Source organism: Narcine bancroftii, chromosome 14, assembly GCF_036971445.1.
Source record: "Narcine bancroftii isolate sNarBan1 chromosome 14, sNarBan1.hap1, whole genome shotgun sequence".
Lineage (NCBI taxonomy): Eukaryota > Metazoa > Chordata > Chondrichthyes > Torpediniformes > Narcinidae > Narcine > Narcine bancroftii.
The window spans coordinates 61,053,967-61,071,510 of NC_091482.1; the positions used below are offsets into that span (position 1 = coordinate 61,053,967).

Below are 17,544 nucleotides of genomic sequence, written 5' to 3' on the forward strand. Positions count from 1 at the left end.
ATCATGCTCTTGAACCTTCCTGTATTACACTGACCTTAACCATGAACTAGTCGGGGACCCGAGGGGCACCTTCTTCACACAGTGTGGTGATACATGGAACAAGCTGCCAGAAGAAGTTGACGTGGGGACAAAAGCAATGTTTAAAAGTAATTTGGAGAGGGGGCCTGTAAAGGAAAGGAAAAGAGATATGAACCAAACGCAGGCAGACGGAATTAACATGGATAGACTAGGACTGGCATGGACGAGTTGGGCTAAAGAATCAGCTTCTGTGCTTTTTAACTCTGTAAATCTTAATATAGGTTTTTTCAGGTCCATTCTCCGCGAAGAATTGCAGTTCAGGTGGCAGCGTTGAAAGCGCAGCGCTGGCCACCTGAAAGGACAGCTGTGTCGGGATGCGCGTCTGAGCACATTCTCGCTCCTGTCCCTTGGGCTGTCAATTCAGGATGGCTGGCTATCAGCTGGGATACTGATCCCGCTGTCCCACTCACGGGGCTGGAGCGGCCGGCGGGGAAGTACGGGGGCTGGAGCACCGGCGGGCGAGTACGGGGACTGGAGCGACCAGCAGGGGAGGAGGCTGGAGCACGGGCGGGGGAGAAGGAGACGCTCGAGTCGGGTACCGGCATTGTTTCGGCCAGCCCCCTCCTTCCCCCACCGGCCGCTTCAGCCCCCTTCTTCCCCCACCGGCCGCTTCAGCCCCCTTCTTCCCCCACCGGCCGCTTCAGCCCCCTTCTTCCCCCACCGGCCGCTTCAGCCCCCTTCTCACCACTCCCGAAATCAGTCAGGGCAGTGTGGGGACGGCCCGCGCCGGCTGCCCGATAATGTGGGGACTGGGAGAGGAGCTGTCAGGCTGGGGAGGCCACTGTGCTGCGGGGATTATCCCTCTCGGAGGAGGGTTGCCAAACTCGCCTTGCAGGCTCCTCCTGCACATTCACGTGGCCTTCCCACAGCCGCATTTTGCCAAAATATGCAGCTTTACAAGCGGGCCAATTAGCCACCTGAAAGTGCCTTGAATCTAATCGTTGGTTCGCCCTCTGCGTCGGGGTCTTCGCCTTAATGAAAGGTTCAGCCCGCCACGTTGGTTATAAATCCTTGCTTCCCGTGAACTCTGCTTGACCCGCTGAGTTTCTCCGGCTCATTTGAGTATTAAGCCAAAACCACGGGGTCTGCAGACTTCCCGCTTTCACCCTTGATCAGATATCCAGCGTCTGACATGCTGCAGAGCCCCGAGTACATAAAACCCAACAACAATCTCAGTAGAGTTAACAGAGGGTCCACGAGGGAGCTGGAGAACACAATTACATTTAAAATAGAAAAGTGTGTGGGGCGGGACGGGAAGCGGCGACGTTGTCCGGAGGGTCAGGTCGGGATGGGGATGTTGTCCGGAACGGGTGGGTGGGTGATCTGAGCCGGGGACGGGTGGGGAGGATGATCCGAGCTGGGGAAAGAGAAGGTCCGGCTGGAGTGTGGTGGGGACTAGTGGTCAGAACGGATGGGGAGAAGATCCGAACTGGGGACGGGTAGGAGGTCAGGACGAATGGGGAGGGTGATCAGGACGGATGGGGGATGGGGAGGGTGATCCGAGCTGGGGACGGGGAGGGTGGTCCGAGCTGGGGACGGGGTGGGTGGTCCGGCTGGGGTGTGGTGGGGACTAGTGGTTAGTATGGATGGGGATGGGGAGGGTGATCCGAGCTGGGGGTGGGGTGGGTGGTCCGGCTGGGGTGTGGTGGGGACTAGTGGTCAGGGCGGATGGGGATGGGGAGGGTGATCCGAGCTGGGGATGGGTGGTCCGGGCAGAGCTGCAGCTCTACGGGAGCAGGGCATTGTGAACGTGCGTTCTGGATAGACCCGAGCATCCAGCGCGCGCAGCCGTGATTCCAGATGCCGAAGTTCGGCCCCCAGTGAATCGTCCACACCCCCCCACCCCCCTCCGGCGGCTGCTATAAAGCCCGTGTCCGCCGGGCGCCCGCACAGCCATGGCGAAGGGATTCTTCATCAGTAAAACGCTAGCGGTGGTGGCCGGGCTCCTGGCCGTGGCTGCCGCCGCCACCATCATCGCCCTGGCTGTGGTGTACGCACAGGAGAAGGGCAAAAAGGCGGAGACGGAGGGGCCGAGCGGCCCGGGGACGGTGGCGCCGAGCGGCCCGGGGACGGTGGCGCCGAGCGGTCCCGGGACGGAGGGGACAGCGGCTCCGCCCGCCCAGCCCTGGCAGCGGCTCCGGTTACCGAATACCCTCCAGCCCCTTCATTACCAGCTAAGCCTGCAGCCGTGGTTGGAGCCCGGGCCCGGACTCGAGCACTACTTCACTGGCAGCTCGTCCGTGCTGTTCCACTGCTTGCAGGACACCAACCTAATCCTCATCCATAGCAACCAACTGAACGTGAGTCACTTGGACGGGGAGTTGGGCCGGGTGTGGGCACCGGGAGCGAAGCCGCTGGCCATTCACAAGAGCTGGCTGCAGAGCGACACGCAGTACCTGGTCATTCAGCTGGTCGCCAACCTCTCGGCAGGCACCAATTACAGCCTCTACACCGAGTTCCGTGGCCTGCTGGCCGACGACCTGAAGGGCTTCTACCGGAGTCAGTACCAGGACGAGATGGGCCGAACCAGGTCAGTTTTCAGGACCGCGGCGTGGGGTAGGGGTTCTCCACCCTGCACAGACCCGGGGTCAGCCGCACCAAAGGTCAGTGGCTCTCGGCTCCAATCCCCACCCCCGCTTCTCCGGAGTGGGGTCTCTGGGTGGGTAGTTGGGAGAATTGACCCGCGGGTAAGGACGGAGGGGATTCAACATTGGCACATTAGGGTTTCGCCGGGAGCTAGCACAGTCCGGTGGGCTGAACGACTTCGGGCAGGGGTGAACAGAAAGGTGGTGGCAGAGCTCGGCACGTCCCAGCAGGGGCACGGCCGCCAGACCTTCAACAACTCCGGCGAATTTGGGAGTGGTTCCACAAACTCTACTCCCCGGGACGGAGCAATCGTCAAACTACCGAAAGCATCAATAGAGAGGGATATTTTATCCAGGGCGAGGAATCTAAGGCAAGGGGTTATGAACTAAAAGTTGGAGTCGTTCTTTGGAGAATGAAGTTCGGAGAACCTTGTGAACGTTTGCGTAAAAACCGATAGGCAGGGGATTGAGGAGGTGACTGGAGTCCGGGGGGAGGAGAGGAATTGTCACCTTTATGGCACAGAGGGTAGCAAACCAGCACACGGGCAGGGGCCGTTAGGTGGGCACAGAGGAGAGGCGGGGGGGGGGGGGATAAGGATGGTGGACAAATGAGGCACGATCGGGAGGGGCGGCGTTGGGAGACAGACAGGCAACGAGTAAGTAAGGGCAAGTGGAAACGGTAAAGGTGCGTTGGAAGCGACGACGCAAAGCGAGGGGGACCGAGATCTAAAGTTTGGGTGGTGTCGGTTTCAGTGCTAGAGAATCATTCTGACAGTGAGAGTATCAGAGCAGGTTCTGGACCATGCTCGCTGCCAGGAGTTGGGACATGGAGCGCAGGAGGAAGGAGGTTCCAACAAGCTTTGGTCCGGGCGCCCTGCGATCGCTGTGGAGGGGACAGGCGGGATTTGCCCGCATGTTGCCTGGATTAGAAGGCGTGAGTTGTCGGGAGAGGTTGGACTGACGGGTGGTTTCCTCGGGATACGCCGGCTGGCCGGCCAGTCCTCGCTGCCGCTTCCCCAACCGCTCCACATTCCGGCTTCACCATATAACCATATACAGCACAGAACAGGCCAGTTCTTCTTTGTGTTTTGCTCTGGACCTGTTGTTGTGATGTTACCAGACTGAGGGGCACGGGTCAGTAGGCAATAAGGTTCGGCACAAGGAGGTCTCGGAGTGTGGAGCTGGGAATCTGCAGGAAAATGTAGCCGGATCCTGCCCGCAGTCCAGTGTCAGAGGCGGATGCGAGGGAAATGATGCGAAATGTCTTAATGCAGGCGAGGGGGGGGGGGTGACAGTGATGTCTGGCTGCAGTGGGGGGGGGGGGGTAGGGGGCGGGTTGCATGGGGATCAGAAGCCGTAGCCTGCAAGGGGGTCATTGGGCAGGGGTCAGACTGCACGTTTGACGACTGGTATCCCTCGGCAGATTCATCGCCACCACCCAGATGCAGCCAACAGACGCCAGGAAGGCGTTCCCCTGCTTTGACGAGCCGGCTATGAAAGCCACCTTCACAATCAGCGTGGTCCACCAGCCAGGATACATTGCCCTCTCCAACACACTCCCAATCGGTACCGTCCTGTGAGGAGGAGGAGAAGAAGGAGGGGAAGGAGGAGAAGAGGAGGGAGAGGGAAGTTGGGGGGAGAGGAGGAAGGAAAGGGTAAGAGAGAGGAGGAGGGAGGGGAGGGGAGTTGGGGAGAGGACAAGGGGAGGAGGAGAGAGAGGTAGTGGTGGTGGAGGAGGAAAAAACAGGGGAGGGGGAGTAGGAGAGGAGGGGGTGGGAGAGGGGAGGGGGAGTATGAGAGGTAGGGGTGGGAGAGGGGGAATAATGGGGTGGGGTGGGGAGGGGGATGGGAAGAAAAGGGGCTGTGCGTGGAAGAGGTGGGGGAGGGAGGAATGGGGCAGAGTGGGTAGAAAGGGGAAGAGGGTGGGGTGCACAGATCAGCCCAAATGTGTCCCAAATTTAAGTTATATTCAATTTTGCTAATGTTTGCACCTAATGGCAGGGTTTATTCCCCCCCCCCCCCCCCCATATCTTTGTGGTGAACGGATTCAAGAATACATGGGATTAACAGGGAAGAACAATGACTAAAATTGTAGAGAGAGGAAACTAGTTGCACTGTTGGTAGGAATATACATTGGAATTCTTGCTGCCAGGAGGATGCAAAATGGGTAGGGTAGCACTTAACTGATGATAGAAGTTTGAGAAAGTGACTTATTGCATGTGAAATAATACTATTGAAATGTTCCCAAGGTGTGTGTAAACACGGTTCCTCTTTCTCTACAGAGAATAAAACTCTGGTTATTGATAACGTCTCCTGGAGTAACATTACCTTTGAAATAACGCCCAAGATGTCCACTTACCTCCTTGCTTTTATTGTTTGTGATTTTGGTTACGAGGAGCAAACAATAAACAATACTTTGGTAAGAGGTCACTTTTTGGTTTTCGTGCATAGAATGGAGCTCCATCTCCAGGTCCCCCAAGACTCTGGTGAGTCCCAGCCCTCTGCACAGTTCCTCTCCCCACCTGTCTCTTTCTCTCCCTTATCAACCCCCACATTTCCAAGTGTACTTTAACACTGTCCCACAGCATTTTCTCCAATGACTTCCTTCTCATTGATGTTAGACCCTGTGGTCTGTCCTCCAGTCTTCTCATCTTTGAATATCTCTGACAGGGTCCCAGCAACCTCCTCCCTTTCTTCCTATAGTGATCTCCATAAGCTCTGGGGATGGATCCACCTTTCTGTCCATGATCCTTTTAATATGATCGTGCTCTAGAATTTCATTGTTCCTTGCCTGAATCCTATAGCTATAAAAGTCTCTCTCTTTGGTGAATGCTGTCAATAAGTGTTCATTCTTTATCCTTAGTTACCCTTGTGCTCTTAATAATAAGGCCTAGTTGCTGTGTTGATTCAAGGCAGAGATAGGTTAGTACAGATCAAGAGAATTGAGGGGTATGGGGATGGTGCAGGTAAATGGTGAGCCTTGATTGTGATGTATAGAGCAGTTTGAGGGGATGAATGGTCTTCTCTAGCGATACAGTTTTATCTTTATTCGCCACCCAGTGTAGATATTCCACGAATCTTTTCAGCAGGTTGGGCTTTCTGTCACATTGAGATGGTGCTGTCCGTCAGGCTGGGCCTCCCTCTGTCAAGGAGAGGAGGGAATCCTCTGTTTTGTGCCTGCACCCCCTTACAATAGATTCTTGGTTTAGATCAGAGTCTCGTTCACACCAACCCCATTTTTCTTAATTCTCAGAAAAAAACAAAAATGTACCAATCTTGCTCTTGAATAAACTAAGTGTTTGAGGCCATGAATCTAGGAGAGAGAGATCCAAAGACTCACCACCTTCCAAGGAGTTCTTCTCTCCTCTGTTCTGGGTGGCTGACTGGTCACTGGTCTGAAACAGTCGAGCCAGAGCGACATGAATTCCTCCTTCCCCCACCCCCCATCCAATGAGAGGTCTGTAAGTATAAGGAGAGACTGGGTGGGTTGGGTTTATTTCTCCTCAAGGGGAGCAGGCTGAGAGAGGAACAACATTAAGGGGGGAGATGGAGAGAGAGTAAGGATCTATTTCCCATGATGAGAGGGGGAGGTGGCAGGTACAAGGAGAAAGGTAGGTTTCAGTGGGGACTTGAGGGGTGTGGAAAACCCCTGAGTTGCTGAAAGTTGGAATCTACTATCTGATGAGGTTCTGTTGCATTTAAGAAGTATCTGGACAAGCTTTTGAATCACCAATCAGTGAAGGTATGGGCCAAAAGCAGGTAAATGGGACGAGAATGGATAAATATGATGGTTAGCTTGCAGATGATGGGCTGAAGGGTCTATTTCTTTGCACTACAACTCTAATTTGACTGGTTTCCTCCTTTTTGATTCTTCTAGTTACAACCTTCAGGAACTCCAGGATATTGGTTGAGATGAGTTCTCTCTCATTTCTCCCAGTTGACTGATGTTTCTGAATGCCTTGTTTCCATTTCCTTAATGACAGCTTCCTGAATTTTCCCTGTTTCTGAATGGATTATAATTCTCTGTGTTCTCTCTCACTCCTTTCTCTAATAGTGAGGTATCATTTGGGATCTTCCAGTCTGTGGAACTCTTGTGTCTGTGGAACTCTTGTGTCTGTGGAACTCTTGTGTCTGTAGAATCTTGGTAGCTGCAATACAGAGCCTCCACTACCTTCGTAGCCACTCCTTCTGAACCTTGGGACACAGGTCAGCGCTCTGGGCACTTTGCATCTTTCAACCCATCCATCTCTCCTGTGCACCTTTTTGTAGACTCGCCCTCTTTTTAAAGTTTGTATCCACTCTCCACTGCTTGTTCCAGGTTTTTGTTTAGTGTTTTTGTCTTGTTTGTGAAGACATGAAGACTATGTTGGTACTTCCTCTGCTGTCACCATATCAGGTGTGGGTTCATGGTCCATGGGTTGCAACAGGAGTAGGTCACCCTTGTGGCTGATCATCTGTCCTGCACTATTCCCCTTTGCCTGTTGACTCCTTTACTTAGAATGGTCAATTCTGGACCATACAGACCGTTCCAGAGATTCAAGTATAACATGACAGGCGCCATGTTTAAAATAAAAACTCAATGCTGGAGAAACTCAGCAGGTCCAACAGTGTACTTTATTTAGCAAAGATAAATATACATAACTGACATTTCAGGCTTGACCCATTCATCAAGGTATGAAAAAATGTGAGGAGGCACCTGAACAAAGTGGTAGGGGAGGAGCCCGGACCCATAGGCAGGAGGTAATAGGTGGATAAGGGAGGGAGGGAACACCAGCTAGCAGGGGAGGGGGTGGAGAGCTGGAGGAAAGAAGACAAAGGGAAAGGGAAGGGAGGAAGAATGGAGAATGGGCTAGCAGAAACTGGAGGAGTTGATGTTAATGTCATCTGGTTGGAGAATGCCCAGATTGAAAATCAAGTGTTGCCCCTCCAATTTACAGGTGGTCTTGGTGGGACGGAATGTGAGTGGGGCGCAGAATCGAAAGTTTCTGCTAGCTAGCCTACTCTCCATTCTCCCTCCCTTCCCTTTCCCTTTGTCTTCTTTCCTCTAGCTCTCCATCCCCTTCTGTCTCTGTTCACAAAGCCATCCCCCTCCCCCTGCTTGCTGATGTGCTCTTCCTCTCTCCCTGACCGTCCAAATCCCCCCTACAATTTTGTACGAACTCCTGCGACATTTTTTCATACCTTAATGAAGGGGTCAAGCCTGAAATGTCAGTTATGTATATTTATCTTTGCTAAATAAAGTACACTGTTGGTATACTGTTGGACCTGCTGAGTTTCTCCAGCATTGTGTTTTTAGTCCCAGAGATTCACCAGTCTCCAATTTCAGGGTTAAGGGACCTACCCTTTTGACTTGGGATCCTCTCTCCACCAGAGGAAGCATCTCTGAAGATGATCCCTCAGAATATGTTGGTTTCAATGAGATCCCCCCACCCCCCACTCTGAAGTATAGGGAAGAGAGTCTGTTCTCTCCTCACACGTCAAACCCACTGTCTCTGGAGCAGGTTGGTGACCTTCACCACGCACCTCACTGCTGGGTGTGTTGAACAGCCTCGTTGGGGGTGGGGGGTGGTGAAGTCCCAGGTGACTTACTCAGTACTTTAGATTTTCTGTTGTTTCACTTGCCGCTGTGTTTTTATTTGTTACTGACTTTGTATGAAACCAAGCATTTGACTCATTAAAATATTCTTCAACAATGTGATATGTTTTAAGATCCGCATTTGGGCTCGAAAACAAGCGATTGATCAAGGACAGCATAAATATGCCATCAAAGTGACTGGACCAATTCTTAAGTTCTTCGAAGAATATTACAATGTTCTCTATCCACTTAAAAAATCAGGTATGATTTTGAACACTTGCCCATCTATGATTATTTTTTAAAAAATTTTAGTACAATGTTTTCTCTGGCTGTTTCATTTTCTGAAAGGAGAAGGATGGAGCAAAGGGAGGGTTTTGGCAGAGATGGGGTCAGTGAGATCAAATCACCTAAAACAGTAATGTACTTGTTTAAATTGAGGTCACTGGTAACAATGTGGTCTCTTATTCTCAGGGAGAGATGGAAACAGGTTATCTGCTGGCAGAATTGTTGGCGTGTGCCCTGAGCTGCTTCATCTTGCTGTACAGATCAGTTCTCAAATGGATCCATTCCATTCTGGATGGACAGTCTCACTCCATGCTGGGGCAGCAGGGGGAGGAAAAGGGTGATTGACATTTCGTGCTAAGCCCCTTTTGTGTCATTGAAACCCTTTGCTGCTCGTCATCCTGATTTCCTCCAGCAGGTGTGTTTCTAGCCTCGGATTCCAGCATCTGCTCTGTGGAGTTGTCCTCCAATTCCCAGCCACTGTCAGCAAGGTCATGTTACTTGGGGAGGGGGCAACATTGAAGGCTTTCACCATTCGCGTGTTTGGTAAAAGTAGACGAGAGCTTGCATTTTCATTTGATTCATACTCCATTATTGCCTATTTCCCTCAGCCAGGCCCTTCTCATGTGATCTTCTGCCTTTTGCCCAATCACAAAGCTTCCCACAAAAGCAGATGAAAGAAATCTGATGTTGGATATCCTCAGAGCGCCAGGCAGCATGTGAGGAGAGAGAAAAATAGAGGTACAGCTCAATGATCTCTCATTGAAGCGAGGAAACATTTGGAAAATTAGCACATTTCAAGTTGCAGAGAAGGATCTGAGTGGGAGGTGGAGAAATAGAGAGCGGGGTTGTGTGGCAGAGCTGCTGGTAATGAGTGGTGGTGACCTCAATCACAGTTGGTTGCTCTGCAGAGGTTGCAAACTGGTTCAAAGAGCAAAGGAGAATGGATTTAAATGGTCGGAATTGGCTTCTACCGTGTTTTAATAAAAGGTAAAATTCAACTTTTAAAAGAGCAATGAGGAGCACTGTGTAGAAATGATTAGGAGCCGACTGTACGTACCCAGTCGACCACTGCCCAGCTCCATTCCATGCTCCCGCCTCCTGCCGACAGGTCACGACCTTGTCTGAGCTGCTGTTCTACACGTCAACCCTCTTGCACGATAGTTCTCCTCGCCTCGGTTCTGAAGCAGTCGCTAAACCCTGGTCTGGTCAGGGGAACACCCTCCTGCATCTGGTCTGTCTCTCGTGTGCAGGTGCGTCGGCCCCCAATCTGCTGGGACTCAAGGAAACCTGTTTATTTGGCAACTGGGCCATTTTTTATACTCCTCATTTGCTTGATGTTGCCTATATCAGCTATACACCTCTTCTTCTGAACCAGATGGCTAATGGCATTATGATCACTGGACCAAAAATGTTCTCCTACACATACTCCTGACAAGCCTTGTTCCCTAATAAGAGATCCAATATTACACTCTTTCTTGTTGGTACCTCTATATCTTGATTTAGAAAACTTTCCTGAACACATTTGTCAAACTCCAAGCCACCCAGCCCTTTTACATTATGGGAGTCTCGGTCAATACGTGGAAAGTTTAAAATCTCCTACTATCACAACTTTGTTTCCTGCAGCCGTCTGCTCTCTCTCTTACAGATTTGCTCCTCCAATCTCATCCCTCCCCAAGAAGTAATTGGAGGATTAGTAAAACTAAACAGAGGAAAGTGTAAATGTTAACCAGCATGTAGTTACAATAACCACCCCTGAACAGTCAAACTCTGATCACCCACAAGGTTTGAGCATTAATGTTCCATTTTTTCAATAGACCAAATAGCACTTCCTGACTTCAACGCTGGTGCGATGGAGAACTGGGGACTGATCACGTACCGGGAGACGGCACTCCTCTATGACCCAGCAAGCTCATCCAATGGTAACAAAGAAAGAGTAGTGACGGTCATAGCACATGAACTGGCCCATCAGGTACAGTGCATCGACTTGTTGCGATAGTAGACTAAGAGAATCTTGGGTTGGCTGTCGTTAACAGATTTACCCGCAGGGTACAGGTTGGAGGAAGGTTGGTGTGAAATGCTGAGGGATTGCCACAGGAGACAGAGGCATTGCCAGGGAGGAGCGATACTGGGGTAAGTCCTGGCACAGGCACGAGATCTGTATTGGACCATGCTCAAGAAGGACTATGTTTGATCTGCTAAGTGGTAAAATAGCCATTCTGGAACCGTTATCCTAATGGTGCAGGATGTCTTTGCAGAAAACATCTAGTTTGTTTGGGCCAATTATCTCAGGTGCATTATCTGAAGATTGGGCTACCATGTATGAGAATGGCTAATGGTCATTTTAGTTTCCAAACCAGAGCAGTCGGGTGTCTTCCTGCTGTGGACAGTGACTCTTTCCTGCATTAATCTGCTGTCTGATCACTGCTTTCATTTACACATATCAACTCTTATTACTGACTACTGAATAAAGTCCTGATGCAAACATTAATAACATACCCAGCCCACCCCCCCCCCCCCACCCCACTATCAATACTGTTCAATCCACTGTTCCACAGCTGTTGTTTATACTGCTCCAGATCCCAGCATCTACAATCTTGTGTCTCCTGATTGATGTTCCAAATGAATCATTAACTCTTTGGACTCTGCCCCTTCTTAGCCTTTCATAATATATACTCCAGACTGGGTCCATGCGTAAACTACAGAATGAACACCAGAAGGGACCAGATGCTAGATGGATATAAAACCAGCCCTGAAAAACAGGGGCATGGAGCATATACGCTTGTTCCTGAAAACCAGAACACGGAGTCCAAAGGGTTAAGGGAGAGTAGTGAGAATGTTCTGAATTCCATCCTGTTTTGCAGACATGGTGAGTTCATGTCCTGATCGGAGCAGTTGCATTTGTTCCTTGTCTCTGTCCTCCTTGCTGCACACCAAACTCAATGTTGACTGCAGCAGCCACTATGGGAACAAAGATGTTGGCAGAAGAATGGAGGTTTCACCCAACACTTGTTTCAAGATGAAGGAGGAGATGGAACTTACTTCTGAATAAAACTTTTTTCAGAGTGAACCTGGAGTGACTTGTGAAGTATAAGACATATGAGCAGAAGTAGGCCATTCAGCATAAGTCTGCCCTGCTATTTAATCATGAGCTGGTCTATTCCCCCACTCACTCACTGCCCGGCCTTCTCCCTATAACTTTTTATGCCCTGTCTAATCAAGAACCTATCAATCTCTGCCTATCACCCTCCTCAACTGTCTCTGGCAACAAACTCCACAAATTTACCACCCTCTGGCTGAAGAAATTCCTCTGTATCCCTGTTGTAAGTGGAGATCTTTCAATCCTGAAGTTGTGCCCTCTTTCCCTACACCAGTGGGTTTCAAACTTTTCTTTCCACTCACATACCATTTTAAGATGTTCTGTGATTAGTAAAGGATTACTTAAGGTGATATGTGAGTGGAAAGAAAAGGTTGAGAACCACTGCTCTAGACCCAACTGTTACTGAAATATTTTGCTTGAGAAAAATGGTCATTGGCCCATTTCCTTTGGAGTAATGAAACCGTGTACATAACGAGTCAATTAACTCCTCCTTCATGGGAACTTTTCTACATCTACTCTGTCCACACCTTTCAATATTCAAAATGTTTCAATATGATCCCCCTCATTCTCCTAAATTTCAACAAGTAGAAGCCAAGAGCTGTCAAATACTCCTTATGTGATGACCCTTTCATTCCCGTAATTATCCTAGTGAACCTCCTTTGACCCCTCTCCAACATCAGCTCATCTCTTCTTAATTGAAGAGCCCAAAATTGTTCATAATACTCCACGTGAGGTCTCACCCGTGCATTATAAAACCTAAACACCACATCCGTGCTCTTGTATTCTATTCCTTTTTTTTGGAAAATTTTATTTGTAGTTTTACAGATTCAAACTTTACAAATATCACAGGGAATCACTCCTCCCCTTTTACAGATCAATTTATATCGAGTCCTTATTTCCCCCCCTTCCTCTCCCCCACCTTTCATCACCCCTCCCACCCCAACATTAACAGAGAAACATATATCAATTACTAAAAATAACAATATAAATACACTAATAAATAAAAAAAAAGTGGGGTGGGGGTGTGGGGAAGGCCAGGCATCTAAATTATCTCCTCATTCTCGACATTCCAGGACTTGTGTGAGCCTATGTTGTGGACCTATTGTCCACTGTTTCTTTGTGAGAGAAGCATTGGGAGGGTTAATCACACTTGCACCTCAATGTATCTCAAGTATGACTGTCACACGTGTCGTGACTCCCTCTCAAGTCATAGGTAATTTTCTCCAGGGGAACACTGCTCCGCATCTCCATGTTCCATCGCGGTATGGTTAGCTGGGAGTCAGATTTCCAAGTGATTATGATGCATTTCCCAACCAATTTTACAAATTGAATTTGGTATTTGGATGACCTCATCCTCGTGTCTATAATATCCCCCAACAGGAATCGCACTGGATCCTGTGGGTATTCCACCCCTGTAATTGTTTCCAAAATGTCCCCATATTCTATCCAAAAGGGTCTCACTTTAGTGCATAGTCAGGTTGAATGCTCAAAGGTTCCTGTCTCTATGCCACATCTAAAACACAATCCTGAGATTTCTGGTTTAACCTTGTGCAATTTTTGCATCATAATGTATAGCCGGTGCAAAAAATTGTATTGTACCAGCCTATATCTGGTGTTAATAAACTGCTGTCATGCTGTCCTGAAAGAAGTTGGACCAGCATCATTCAGGGATTGTTCCTAAGTTTGATTCCCATCTTTGCCTCGATTTATGGAGACCTGGTTTTGGGCTTGCACTTTGGAACAGGAGATACATAGCAGAGATGAATTTACATGTGATCCTCGTTCGAATTAGAGCCCCCATGTCACTACACAGTGGCAGGGATCCCTTTCTGTCACCAGGTGTCCAAGATCTTAATGCCCATGGGCATAGGAATTAATTTATTCTAGGTTAGGGGCATTTTGGGGGACAGCCCTACTTTTAACTCATAATCTGATTTGTCTTTTGCCACATTTGAATTATGAGCTTTAATATAGGGCAGTTTGTCTTTTTGATTATTAACTTAGTATTCCATTTATATATAATTTCTCCAACCATCTTCTCCCCTACCATGTGTAGACCAATTTGTGCCCAGGAGGGTATACCATCTTCCTCAAAGAATGATACGATAAATCTCGACAGGGCCGCCCATTAGTTTTTTTCTTGAAGTCTGGGACCCTCATTCCTCCCAGACTGTAATCCCAAGTTAATTTCTCTATAGAGACTCTGGCTACTTTACTCCTCCAAAGAAATTGTCCGTTAAGTGTTTTAAAGAAACTCTGGGGCAATGGCAAGGACAAAGATTTAAAAAGGTATTGTAGTCTTGGCATCACGTTCATTTTAATGCAGTTGGCCCTGCCCATCAATGTCTTGGGCAGGTTTGTCCCTCTGTGTAGGTCCTTCTCAATCTTCCTAAGCAGGGGGAGATAATTGTATTCTTCTTGAAATGAATGCCAGCATTATATTTACCTGCACAAGGACTCCCAGGTCCCTTTGCAACTGGGTATTTTCAATTTTCTCCCCATTAAAAAAAAAAATAGCCTGCTTATTTTTTCTACCTGACTTTCTGACACTAGACCAGCCCACAAATTAGAAATGGGAGACCATTGGTCCCTTAAGCCTGTTCTCTCATTCAATAAGGTCCTGGATAATTTGGTTGCAACCTCAGCTCCTCAACGCATCTACCTTCAGTCACTTTCTACCTATTTGCTTCTCCACCTTGGGCTTGAACAGATGCAGAGACTCTTCTTCTCCCTCTTCCCTTAAGGGAACAGAGCATTTCATGGGTTCCCACCTCTAGCACCCGGAGGAGACCTTCAGGGCCTTGCATGTTTTAGGATGTCCCTGCATGTGAGCTCTCAGAGAATTGTACATGCTGATCCTGTTTGTTAATTTGAATCTTATTTCAGTGGTTTGGAAACCTTGTAACTCTGAGATGGTGGAATGATCTGTGGCTGAACGAAGGCTTTGCCTCTTATGTTGAATACCTGGGCGCAGATTTTGCGGAACCTACCTGGGGAGTGGTAAGTTGCTCTTAGTCAGAATTATGAAGGAATAGCTTTTTTTTATTTAATTTTTTACTTTTCACACCATAAACCACATTAACCATGATACACACCTTTTCCTTTTCAAACATATACAGTGCCATTTTCTCCCCCCCCCCCTCCTCCCATCCCACCCTCCCTACCTCCCCCTCCCGTCCATTTAAAGTACAAAATCTAGGATACATTAAATCAGTCAAACAATGTTGTCATTCAATAAAAAATAAACAAGAAATTCCACTGAGTCAATTCTTTTCATTTCCTTCTCCTTTCGTTAATTTAGGTAGTGAATGTCCCCGGTAGGTTTTCGCTGTTGTGTTTCATGTAAGGCTCCCATATTTGTTCAAATATTTCAATATTATTTCTTAAACTATATGTTATTTTTACTAATGGGATACATTTATTCATTTCTATATACCATTGTTGTATTTTCAAATTATCTTCCAATTTCCAGGTTGACATAATACATTTTTTTGCTACGGCTAGAGCTATCTTAACAAATATTTTTTGTGCATCTTCCAAATCAATTCCAAATTCTTTGTTTTTTATGTTACTTAGGAGGAAGATCTCTGGATTCTTTGGTATATTGTTTTCTGTAATTTTATTTAATATCTGGTTTAGATCTTCCCAAAGTTTTTCTACTTTCTCACATGTCCAGATTGCATGAATTGTTGTTCCCATTTCTTTTTTACATCGAAAACATCTATCAGATACTGTTGGGTCCCATTTATTTAACTTTTGAGGTGTAATGTATAGCCTGTGTATCCAGTTATATTGTATCATACGTAGCCTCGTATTTATTGTATTTCTCATCGTTCCAGAACATAACTTCTCCCATGTTTCCTTTTTTATCTTTATATTTAAATCTCGTTCCCATTTTTGTTTAGTTTTACCATTTGTTTCCTCATTCTCCTTTTCTTGCAGTTTAATATTCATATTTGTTATAAATTTTTTGATTATCATTGTATCTGTAATCACATATTCAAAGTTACTTCCCTCTGGTAAACTCAGACTGCTTCCTAATTTGTCCTTCAAGTAGGATCTCAATTGGTAATATGCCAGCGCTGTATCTTGAGTTATATTGTATTTATCTTTCATTTGTTCAAAGGATAATAGTCTATTTCCTGAAAAACAATTTTCTATTCTTTTAATCCCTTTTTTCTCCCATTCTCTAAAGGAAAAGTTATCTATTGTAAAAGGGAGTAACTTGTTTTGCGTCAATATTAGTTTTGGTAATTGATAATTTGTTTTATTTCTTTCTACATGAATCTTCTTCCAAATATTGAGTAGATGATGTAATACTGGAGAACTTCTATGTTGTACCAATTTTTCATCCCATTTATATAATATGTGTTCAGGTATCTTTTCCCCTATTTTATCTAATTCTAATCTGGTCCAATCTGGCTTTTCCCTTGTTTGATAAAAATCTGATAGGTATCTTAATTGTGCGGCTCTATAATAATTTTTAAAGTTTGGCAGTTGTAAGCCTCCTTGTTTATACCATTCTGTTAATTTATCTAGTGCTATCCTCGGTTTCCCCCCTCTCCATAAAAATTTCCTTATTATTTTCTTTAACTCCTTGAAGAATTTCTCTGTCAGGTGTATTGGCAATGCCTGAAATAGGTATAATATCCTTGGAAAAATGTTCATTTTAATACAGTTTATCCTTCCTATTAGTGTTAGTGGTAAATCTTTCCAATGCTCTAAATCATCCTGTATTTTTTTCATTAATGGATAATAATTGAGTTTATATAGTTGGCCGAGATTTTTATTTATTTGTACACTTAGGTATCTTATTGCTTGCATTTGCCATCTAAATGGTGATTCCTTCTTAAATTTTGAGAAATCCGCATTATTCATAGGCATTGCTTCACTTTTATTTACGTTGATCTTGTAACCCGACACTTCTCCATATTCCTTCAATTTCTTATATAATTCTTTTATTGATAGCTCTGGTTCTGTTAAGTACACTATAACATCATCCGCAAATAAACTGATTTTATATTCCTTGTCTTTTATTTTTATCCCTTTTATATTATTTTCTGTTCTTATCAATTCAAGGAATAGCTTAATGTAAAAGTTTTTTCCACATGCAGGAAGATAAGGCTAAGAGCCAGTGGACTAGTTCTGCTTTGATTTTTGTATTTACTCATGAAAGAGTTGGACAGTGCTGTTACATTGAACTGGAAACAGTTTGAAATCTCCAAATTTCATCTACTCATCCTCATGGCTTATAATAATTTCTTCCAGCTGGTTACTATTTTTGAAGTGAATACAACTTGTTTGTTAATATGTTCAATGTTTGAAGTTCAAGGTGAAAGGATAATGGATCTGTTTCCATTGGGAGTAATATTGTGGTACTTTTGGGTTGGCACATTCCCAGAGGAATTCCTTTGATTAAAATGGGCAGAATTTGTTCAGTACAATTCTTCAATCATTTGTTCAGGGCCAGTTTCCCTCCCAATCTTCATGTGTTTGAAAGAAGATCAGAATGAGGACTTTATTCTGGGTGGTTGAAGTGTTGCTTCACTTGGAAGGAGTGTTTGGGCCCTGAATGGTGGTGTGGGTGCAAGTGGAGCATTTCTTGGGTCTCAGGGGTATGCCCTGGTGGCCACAGTTAGTGGGAAGGGATGAGTGGACAGCTGAGAAGTCTCCTGGCTTCTCTGTTCAATGGCCCTGTTATGGATGGGCAGTCTCCCATGTCCCTTTCTGATCACATTATCCACCTGCTCAGCCACATTCACCATGGTCCCTCTGTTTCCCAGTACTCCCTGGGACCCTACCATTCACGTGTGTCCCATGAGTTCATATTTATTTGAATTGAACTCCATCTGCCATTTCTCCGCCCATTTTTCCAACACATTGGCATCTCCTGTAACTACTTTGAAATTTGAACTGTAAATAGT

General features: G+C 46.6%; 1 protein-coding gene across 1 annotated transcript in view; it reads left to right on the top strand.

Annotated features, from left to right (window-relative positions):
- The first annotated feature begins 1,882 nt into the window (after nucleotides 1–1,882).
- Nucleotides 1,883–17,544, top strand: part of LOC138749920 (aminopeptidase Ey-like) — a 31,974-nt gene continuing 16,312 nt past the window's right edge. The window contains exons 1-6 of the mRNA XM_069911961.1: nucleotides 1,883–2,608; nucleotides 4,087–4,229; nucleotides 4,946–5,082; nucleotides 8,373–8,499; nucleotides 10,338–10,492; nucleotides 14,507–14,620. Of these exons, the coding sequence (XP_069768062.1) occupies nucleotides 1,974–2,608; nucleotides 4,087–4,229; nucleotides 4,946–5,082; nucleotides 8,373–8,499; nucleotides 10,338–10,492; nucleotides 14,507–14,620 (1,311 nt within the window). The 5' untranslated portion in view covers nucleotides 1,883–1,973. The remainder of the gene's footprint in view (nucleotides 2,609–4,086; nucleotides 4,230–4,945; nucleotides 5,083–8,372; nucleotides 8,500–10,337; nucleotides 10,493–14,506; nucleotides 14,621–17,544) is intronic.